Here is a 10,651-nt window from a genome sequence, read left to right as displayed (position 1 = left end):
CCCCTCAATCTGCACCATCCTTTGGCTAACTAACTCCCTTGGGGCTCTCTTTAATCAGCTTGGGTCTGTCTTCTCGGTCTGATTCCTTATCTCTGCTCTCAAGGCCATGGTTTCTCTTTGAGCCATGGTTTTCTTTTGCTACGAAGCTTTCTTGTGCTGTACTGCAGCAGCTTCAGGGTGGTCCAAGCTATGTGAATAGGAAGTCCTGTTGTCATGCTTAAGTGACAGAAAGCTAGAATTAAGAATTATTAATTTATTTGGCTGCCCCAGGCCTTAGTTGCAGAGGCAGGATCTTTGCTCTTCATTGTGGCATGCAAGACTATTTTTAGTTGCAGGCATGCAAACTCTTAGTGGAATGTGGTTCCCTGACCAGGACCGGGACCCCAGGCCCCCTGCATTGCAAGCATGCAGACTTAACTACTGGGGAGGCTTAACTTCCAGGGAAGTCTCAGAAAGCCAGAAATTTTAAGATGATCAGTCAGTTCAGTTCAGTTGCTCAGTCGTGTCTGACTCTTTGTGACCCCATGAATCGCAGCACGCCAGGCCTCCCTGTCCATCACCAACTCCCGGAGTTCACTCAGACTCACGTCCATCGAGTCAGTGATGCCATCCAGCCATCTCATCCTCTGTTGTCCTCTTCTCCTCCTGCCCCCAATCCCTCCCAGCATCAGAGTCTTTTCCAATGAGACAACTCTTCGCATGAGGTGGCCAAAGTACTGGAGTTTCAGCTTTAGCATCAGTCCTTCCAAAGAAATCCCAGGGCTGATCTCCTTCAAAATGGACTGGTTGGATCTCCTTGTAGTCCAAGGGACTCTCAAGAGTCTTCTCCAACACCACAGTTCAAAAGCATCAATTCTTTGGTGCTCAGCCTTCTTCACAGTCCAACTCTCATATCCATACATGGCCACTGGAAAAACCATAGCCGTGACTAGACGGACCTTTGTTGGCAAAGTAATGTCTCTGCTTTTGAATACGCTATCTAGGTTGGTCATAACTTTCCTTCCAAGGAGTAAGTGTCTTTTAATTTCATGGCTGCAGTAACCACCTGAAGTGACTTTGGAGCCCCTCAAAATAAAGTCTGACACTGTTTCCACTGTTTCCCCATCTATTTCCCATGAAGTGATGGGACCAGATGCCATGATCTTTGTTTTCTGAATGTTGAGCTTTAAGCCAACTTTTTTACTCTCCACTTTCACCTTCATCAAGAGGCTTTTGAGTTCCTCTTCACTTTCTGCCATAAGCGTGGTGTCATCTGCATATCTGAGGTTATTGATATTTCTCCTGGCAATCTTGATTCCAGCTTGTGCTTCTTCCAGCCCAGCATTTAAGATGATAGCCGCTTTGAATTCAATGTACACTCCCATCTTTTCCACACTATTGTTTTTTCTAATAATAATGAATATGGGCCATATATAGGAGAAGAGTATAACAGCCTGATGGGGGACAGAATGTGTGTTAGGAAGAGCAAAAAGGGTCATATTAAAATGGACTCATTTGTGGTTTTTACCGCAGATGAGCAAAGCAGTTAGCTGTAGGAGATTTTTAACTATCTGCTTTATGCTTTCTAAGCTTTCTGCATTTTAGGTAAGAAATACATTATAAGTGTAATTTTAAAATACAGTTATTTTCATTTTGGAAAAGAGAGAAGCATGAACACTAATATAAAATAAATAAATAAAATGGACCTGTTTGCCTGTAACTGAGCATGTACTATCTGCCAGGGACTGTGTTCCACATACACCATTGCCTGCTAACCCTCGCAGCAACTCCAGGAGATCGTATAAGTACATTTGGATGGGCGAACGGTGGCCTGTGAAGCGTTAAAGTAACTCAAGGGACTTCCCTGATGGCCCAGTGGTTAAGACTCTGCCTGTCAAAACAGAGGACATGCGGCTTGATCGCTGATCTGGGAAGACCCTACATTCTGAGGAGCGACTAACCAAGCCTGTGAGCCACGATGAAGCCCACTACCCTGGGGCTCCATGAAAGGAGAAGCCCCTGCAAAGAGAAGCCCACACTCCGCGTCTCCGGAGGGGAGCCCCTTCTCACCGCAGCTCGAGAAAGCCCGCTCACAGCAGTGAGGACCAGCGCAGCCAAAATAAATACCTAAAAAAAGAAAAAAGTTAGACCGACTCAAGGGTGGCAGAGGTAGGATTTAGAGCCGGGTTTGTATAACTCTGAAGTTAGAGCTCTCAGCTGCCACGCTTTACTTTTTACGTTGACTGTATTTGCAGACAAAAACGCTAGCCTATGCTGCCTGTTCATAAACACTAACAGATGAGAAGCGGACAGTCTGGTTAGACTTTTATCTGTCTTTCTCTCTCTTTCCAGTGGGAAGAATGTAAATCCTACCTGAGTTTGGGCCTAGAAAGGTTTGCAACTGAAAACTAGCTCTTGAATAAGGAGAATGGGTTACTCTTTGTGTAGGATCCCTGAGGTTCTCCCTGCCTTTGTCTAACCTTACAAGAATTTGAATCTGTCTTTAGTTCTGCATAAGGTAAATGCCTTGAGGCCATCATGGGAAAGCTTCCCAAGCTTCTTCATTCTGATAGGAATCCAGGGGTACAACCATTAGGCACCTTTGAGGTGCTCACTAGGTTGGGAGCCCGTATGGAGTTACGCTCAGCAGAACAAATTCCTTAATCTGTGATAGGCCATATGTATTCATGTACGTGTACTTCAGGGGCACGATCCGTGAACTTTCTCGTAGAGCATTGCAGTTTGGCACGGACAGGCCCAGTAATGAAGTGAATTGCGTTGGTATGGTGACGGCAATGACTGAGTATCTGAAGGCTTCTCTCTGGAATTGACTCTAGACAAGAGCTTGAGCAAATCACTCTATCTTTATTCTTCTATTTACTTGCCTTTTGAAAGAAAAGAGACTGACTAGATTCAGTTAGTCTCTTCATCTGCCATATAGCTTTCGTGGTCCACACATTGTGACTTTGGTCTTTGAGTGAAAATACATCATCCTGTAACCCTGATACTCTGTGCTCACCAGAGGCTTGGCTTACCAATAATCTCTTAATTTAAATTGCAAAATAAAGTGTTACCTAGTACATGCAGTTGGTTTATTGACAATGTATTTGACTATATAAATATGACTCTATGGGAAAAATAATGAAAGGGATCCTTGCTGATGAATAAGTTGGAAAGTCTTACTCTATTTCATTACAGAAGGCCTGAGTCTTCCCCTCAGTCTCCACATGGCTGCCTTCATCTCCTGGTTCCTCAGGGTGTAGATCAGGGGGTTCAGCAGAGGGGAGATGACAGTGAAGGTCACAGAGACGGCCTTATCAGTGGGGAGGGCAGAGAAGGGCCGGGCGTAGACGTAGATGCAGGGCACGAAGTGCAGGGTGACCACCGTGATGTGGGCGGTGCAGGTGGAGATGGCTTTCCCCCTGCCCTCCCCAGAGTGGGACCTTATTAGTAATAATATGACCATGTAGGATACAAGGAGGAAGACGAACCACAGGGTGGTGACCAGGCCATTGTTAGAAATCATCAGGAGCTCAAGGACAGCAGTGTCCGTGCAGGCAAGTGTGAGGACCTGGGGGACGTCGCAGTAGAAAGTGTCCAGGACGTTCGGTCCACAGAAGGGGAGGGGGAGTAACAGGGAGATCTGCACGATGGAGTGGACGAAGCCCCCCGCCCAGGAGGCCACGATGAGGGCAGTGCACCGCCCCTGACTCATGACGGTCACGTAGTGCAAGGGCTTAGTGATGGCCACGTAGCGGTCAAAGGCCATGACCGAGAGAGAGAAGATGTCTGCACCCCCGAGGAGGTGGAAGAAAAACATCTGCGTGAGGCAGCCATGGAAGGAGATGGTCTTTCTCTCTGAAAGAAGGTCCACCAGGACCTTGGGGGCGGTGATGGAGGAGAAGCAGATGTCCAAGACGGAGAGGTTGCGGAGCAGGAAGTACATGGGGGTCTGGAGGCGAGACTCGCAGCTCACAGTGACCATGATGAGGAGGTTGCCCAGCAGAGTGGTCATGTACACAAAGCACAAAAAGAGAAATAAGACCAAGCTCAGGTCTTGGGACTGAGTAAGCCCCAGAAACACAAATTCATTTACTCTGCTACCATTTCCCAACTCCATTGAATCATGTGTCCTCTTCCTGTGTTCCTGGGGAAAAATGAAAAGTGTTATTTCAGAGAGTGTCCGCCCTACCTTAACAGAGTCAGGTTTAGAGAGTCAGGTATTAGGTCTAAAAACTAGTGAGATGTTTTGCCCAGTGGATATCTGTTCTGGGGTTATGGCTAACATGAGCAAAGTGATACCTCATGACACAAGCATGCATTTAGTTATTATTTCCTTTGTAGATTATACATGTTTTAGAAAATGAATACAGTGATGCTCTGCATATATAAGTTCTAAGTATTCAAGATAAAGTGACCATTGTAGCATGAGGAATATGAAGTTGGAGTCGGCTTGGTGAGTGGTAGTGTCTGATACCGCTGAGTTTCCATGAGTGCCTGTTTGATATGACTTAGTTCTCAAGAGTTCCATTTTTTCCCTCAGATGATGCCTTATGTAAATGGCTTAAAAACTGCTATCTTTAGAATGGTTCTCTTTGGACTGATTTCTATAGAAGCACTCCTCTCTTTTTCAAACCACACTTCCCCCCACCCAATTATTTGATTAATTATTTTAAAGAAAATCCCACATTGTACATAAATTTACCCATTACTACTTAACATGCTAACGTATAATGATCTATCTGCTATGCCATTAGCACACCTAGCAAACAAAAATGCCTCACGTTTCCTGATGCAAATGAGACCCAAATATTGTGACTTCTTAAAAAGTGTTTGTTAAGGACGTTTCTGGTGGCGCCGTGGATAAGACTCTGCCTGCCAGAGGACGCAGGTTCCATCCCTGGGCCGGGAAGACTGCATGTGCTGAGGAGCAGCTGAGCCCGTGTGCCACCGCCGCCAAGCCGAGCTCTGCAGCCTGAGGTCCGCAGCCTAGAGCCGTGCCCACAGCAAGAGAAAACTCGGGAGCAGCAATGGAGACCGAGTGTAGCCAAAAATAAAGAGATGAATACGACATTTTGGCAGTTTCTTAAATTGCTAAACATGCACTTACTGTTTAGTCTTATGGCTTTTGAGTTACTACTTTTTTGGTGTGTGTATGTGTGTGTGTGAATCTTTGAGATGGCCCTTAACTTATTTCTTTGCAGTTTGCCTCCCTTTTCTTGCTAGCATCAGAAACAAAGGTGAGATACATCCCCCTCCTACTTTCTGGGTATATCTTTCAGTTCCAACGAAGATCTTTCTTTCCACCCTGCTCACTTTCCCTTCAAGCTGTCTTTCCTCTGGCTGCAGTTTGTCCACAGTCTATTTAGTATGGAAAACTAAAAAAGCTACGAGAGGTCTCACGGCATACAGCAGAGACCTGGGGAACTCTGGCGTCACAAAACCTGTTCAAGTCCCAGATAGACCCTAACTAGTTATGCAAAAATGGGCAAGTTGCTTCATCCCTTTGGCCTCCGGCTCTGCACTGGTGTTTAGAAACAGTAGCAACTCTTCTATATAATTTTTATAAGGATTACATGAACTCACTTATGTAAAACATCAGTACTTCAGCAGATGTACAAGCTGGATTTAGAAAAGGTAGAAGCACCAGAGATCAAATTGCCAACATCCATTGGATCTTAGAAAAAGAGAGAATTCCAGAAAAACATCTACTTTCTGCTTCATTAGCTACACTAAAGCTTTTGTCTGCATCTATCACAACAAACTGGAGGATTCTTAAAGAGATGAGAATATCAGCCCACTTTACCTGTCTCCTGAAACGTCTGAATGCAGGTCAAGAAGAAACAATCGGAGCCAGACACAGAACAATGGACTGGCTCAGAATTGGGAAAGGAGTACGTCAAGGGTGTATATTGTCACCCTGCTTATTTAACTTATATGCAGAGTACACTGTGTGCAATGCCAGGGTGGATGAAGCACAAGCTGGAATCAAGATTGCCGGGAGAAATATCAACAACCTCAGGTATGCAGATAATACCATTCTAATGGCAGAAAGTGAAAAAGACCTAAAGAGGCTCTTGATGAAGGTGAAAGAGGAGAGTGAAAAAGCTGGCTTAACACAACTTTCATAAAATGAAGATCATAGCATCCAGTTCCGTTACTTCATGAAACATAGATGGGGAAAAAATGGAAACAGTGACAGATTTTATTTTCTTGGGCTCCGAAATCACTGTGGACAGTGACTGCAGCCATGAATTTAAAAGATGCTTGCTCCTTGAAGGAAAAGCTATGACCAACCTAGACAGCATATTAAAAAGCAGAGACGTCACTTTGCCAACAAAGGTCCACATAGCCAAGCTACGTTTTTTCCAGTGGTCATGTGTGGGTGTGAGAGCTGGACCATAAAGAGCGCCGAGGAACTGATGCTTTCAGTCAATCTTTAGGGAAATCAGTCCTTAATGTTCATCGGAAGGACTGATGCTGAGGCTGAAACTCCAATACTTTGGCCACCTGATACGAAGAACTGACTCACTGGAAAAGACCCTGATGCTGGGAAAGACTAAAGGCAGGAGGCGAAGGGGATGACAGAGCATGAGATGGTTGGATGGCATCACTGACTTGATGGACATGAGTTTGAGGAAACTCCGGGTGTTGGTGAAGGACAGGGGGGCCTGGCGTGCTGCAGTCCATGGGTTGCAAAGAGTCGGACACGGCTGAGCGACCGAACAGCAGCAAAGCAGCGGCAGTGGGACCCCTGCCTGATCCGTGATAAGTGTGATTACATGTGTGTCACCTCAAAGGAAAGCTTTAGGTTATCGTTCTCACAGTCACACAACTTTTTTTTTCTGGAAGCTTCCCTTTTTAAATTCCTTTTGAAGACATGAAAGTCACATTTGAGAGCTTTATAATAATTATTATTTTAACATTTACAACTCATGAAATCTTCTATGAAATAAGAATAACAATTGGCTCAGAGACCAGGCATAGTTTTGTTCTTTAATCTCTGAGTCCTTTATTTGCTTTGGTGGGATGCTGTGGGCCCAAATACCTTCCTCTTCTTTACTTTAAAAATTTTTTTATTTTATATTGTAGCACAGTTGACTGAGTGACTTCACTTTCCCTTTTCACTTTCATGCACTGGAGAAGGAAATGGCAACCCACTCCAGTGTTCTTGCCTGGAGAATCCCAGGGACAGGGGAGCCTGGTGGGCTGCCGTCTCTGGGGTCGCACGGAGTCGGACATGACTGCCGAAACTCAGCAGCAGCAGCATAGTTGATTAACAATGTGTTAGTTTCAGGTGTATAGCGAAGTGATTCAGTTATACATATACATGTATCTGCTTCCAAAGTGACTCAGTGGTAAAGAACCCGCCTGCCAATGCAAGAGACGCGGGTTTGATCCCTGGGTCAGAAAGATCCCCTGAAGAAGGATGCGGCACTCCCTCCAGTATTCTTGCCCGGGAGATCCATGGTCAGAGGATCCAGGCGGGGTGCGGACCATGGGGTTGCAGGGTGGGACGCGACTGAGTATGCACATGCACACATACGTGTATCTGTTCTTTTTCAGATTCTTTCTCCGTTAAGGTCATTACAGAGTACTGAGCAGAGTTCCTTGTGCTGTACAGTGGGTCTTGTCGGTTATCTGTTTTAAGCATAATAGGGACACACAGCTTCTTTAAATATACTGACCGTCTCTCGGAGGAGCTAAATATTTCTGAGAATGTGCGTTTTACAGCTTCATCAGAACATCCTGCTTTGAGGAAAATAGAAGGCTGTTTTTCTTTCCATTGCAAGCAGAGTAACCCAGAAGGTGGCGGCAGCGTATGGCGTAAGAAGAGGGCTTGCTTGTTTGGGCTTCTTGTCGGACCAGAGAAGGCTGGGGCAGGATGTCTGCATGGAAAGTCACAGGTTCTCAAGTTCTGGTTTTGCCCCTGTGTAATTCATGTGAATAAGAGACCTACTGAGTCTCCACTTCATGTATGGAATGGGGGTTGTAATACCCGCCTCCCAGGGAGGTTAGGAGGATTAAGGGGATTAACTTCTGCAGCGGTCTCAGCACACAGGCTTGTTGTGGTTCAGTCTCTAAGTCGTGTCCTACTCTTTGCAACCCCATCAATGGCAGCACCCCAGGCTTGCCCGCCCCTCACCATCTCCCAGAGCTTGCTCAGACTCACGTCCATTGTGTTGATAATGCCATCCAGCCATCTCATCCTCTGTCATCCCCTTCTCCTCCTGCCTTCAATCTTTCCCAGCATCAGGGTCTTTTCCAATGAGTCAGCTCTTCGCATCAGGTGGCCAAAGTATTGGAGCTTCAGCTTCAGCATCAGCCCTTCCAATGAATATTCAGGGTTGATTTCCTTCAGGATGGACAGGTTCAATCTCCTTGCAGTCCAAGGGACTCTCAAGAGTCTTCTCCAACACCGCAACCTGAAACATCAGTTCCTTGGCGCTCAGCCTTCTTTATGGTCCAACCCTCACATTCGTACATGACTACTGGCAAAGCCATAGCTTTGACTATACGATGGTTAGTACTCTGTTGAGTAACCTTAATACAAGAGGCTTATCAGTAAAAGAGTGTACTGAACTAAGTGGTAGCTGAGCTATCAATCCTGACCAGTTTAGAAAGAGAGGAAATGGTTACCAGCAAAAACCAACTCCATATATTTGCTAGAGAGATTGAGAGAATCCATCCTACTTACAGAAGCCTTCCACAGGGTCCCCCAAGTAAATAACAGACTATGGTCTGCACAGGAGGGCAGAAGGAACCTCAGGCCCCGAGGTGAGCCCATGTATCAGAAAGGAGCAGGTCCCATGTTCACCAACTACCTTTGATGATTCAGACAGCATATTCTGGCTGCTGCTCCATCTTTTTGCTATTTTGAATCCATCTGATTATTTAGCAAGTATTAAAGGAAAATTGGCAGAGTTCTATGCTATTTGTGAGAAAACAGTGTAACCCTAAACCAGTGGAAAAACAATTGAAATCTAACAGTAGGTAGGCCATGATGGGGATCATCTAAAGACAGATGAAGAGCTGTGTGTGGGGAAAGGGTGATTTCTCCTTGAGAGGCTCAGGGAATCCTGCATGGAGGAGGTGGCATTTACGTTTGGGGCACGTAGGAATGGAGAGAGAGGGAGCTCTGACTCTCGGGGACCATTTGGATGATGAAAGCTGCTTGCGAGTGGGAAGTCTGGTGGGAATGAAGAAATGTAAAGAGGTAGACGTGGAAAGACACAGGAAAGAAAATCATGGCTATACCTTTTCTTTCTTTGTAAATGGAAGAAAAGATATGTAGATGTGCATCATTGTACAATTCTTTCCATGTCTTTGAGGGTTGTAACTATTTTATTTTTCTCTGTCGTTTTAAATTTAGCATAAGAAAAATCTCTCCTTTGTGCAGCTCAAAAGGTGCCAGAAAGCAAAAGGTGCTTTTTCCCAATTCCAAACTGAACTTGTTTTCATGTCTCTCATCTTGCAATGTCTTCTTTGTTAACATTTCTTGTCTGTGCTGTTCTGCCTCTGGGATCTTGTGTACTTATTATTTGTAGTTACAATATATTTATAAATATTAACAATTAAATCTAGATTTCAGTTTTTCTCCCTCTTACGCCCAAACACCCAGACATCACAGATGTACATACCCGGGTAGAGTTGTGTGTGAGTGCTAAGTTGCTTCAGTCGTGTCGACTCTTCGAACCTCTGGACTGTAGCCTGCCAGGCTCCTCTGTCTGTAAGATTCTCCAGGCAAGAATACTGGAGTGGGTTGTCACACTCTCCTCCAGGGGATCTTCCTGACTCAGGAATCGAACCCGCATGCATTATGTCTCCTGCATTGGCAGGCGGGGTCCTTACCACTAGCGTCTCCTGGGAAACCCAGATAGAGTTATACATCTTACCTAAAATCTCCAGTCTCCTTTCCAGGTCTCTGACATCCTAAATAACGTTCACATGGATCACTAAACTTCAGAAAACTCTGTTAAAAACCTCTCTGAAAGCCAGTGACTTCAGTGGCCTCCATTTTTATGAGGAAAAGGGCAGACACAGGGAGCCACATTTTCTTGACTTTTCCATGCTGAGACTCTGCCGCACCACATTTACCAATGCCTTAATCCCCAAGCCAGTGTGAGAATTATCACAGGGAAAGCAGATGGATGTGGCTCTGGAAATATTCTGCTGGTGGAGAGGTGGTTTCAGTGGGAGTAATTAAAAGGCTACTCAGGCACATACACTTTGTTATTAAACTGTGTATTGTGTGTTGGAGTATAGCCGACTGACACTGTGGTGGTAGTTTTGGGGGGACAGCAAAGGGACTCAGATGTAGGTACACATGCATCCATTCTGCCCCGCACGCCCCGCCCATCCAGGCTGCCACATAACACTGAGCAGAGTTCATGTGCAGTGGGTCTTTGTTCGTTATTCATTTTAAACGTAGCAGTGCGTACATGTCCGTCCCAAACTCCCGAACTCTCCTCCCACCCTTCCCCCTCTGGCAACCAGAAGGTGGTCTCTAAGTCTATGAGTCTATTTCTGTTTTGTAATTAAGTTTATTTGTATCAAACCTTTTTAGATTCTGCATATAAGGGATTTCATGATGTTTCTGCTTCTCTGTCTGACTTGACTCAGTATGACAATCTCTGGGTTCATCCATGTTGCTGCAGATGGCATTATTGCA

General features: G+C 45.3%; 1 protein-coding gene across 1 annotated transcript; it reads right to left on the bottom strand.

Annotated features, from left to right (window-relative positions):
• Positions 1-3,163: 3,163 nt before the first annotated feature.
• On the bottom strand, positions 3,164-4,099 carry LOC109569232 (olfactory receptor 4D11-like). Its single transcript, XM_070767504.1, has one exon. The coding sequence runs from the start codon at positions 4,097-4,099 to the stop codon at positions 3,164-3,166; it is 936 nt and encodes a 311-aa protein (XP_070623605.1).
• Between the last annotated feature and the right edge of the window lie 6,552 nt (positions 4,100-10,651).

This window comes from Bos indicus, chromosome 15 (assembly GCF_029378745.1).
Source record: "Bos indicus isolate NIAB-ARS_2022 breed Sahiwal x Tharparkar chromosome 15, NIAB-ARS_B.indTharparkar_mat_pri_1.0, whole genome shotgun sequence".
Lineage (NCBI taxonomy): Eukaryota > Metazoa > Chordata > Mammalia > Artiodactyla > Bovidae > Bos > Bos indicus.
Note: the sequence above shows the minus strand (reverse complement) of the source record. Positions and strands in the feature narration are given on the sequence as shown.

What these genes read in the sequence shown, in the direction of transcription:
- LOC109569232 (XM_070767504.1), bottom strand. Translation starts at nt 4,099, where the DNA reads ATGGAGTTGGGAAATGGTAGCAGAGTAAATGAATTTGTGTTTCTGGGG.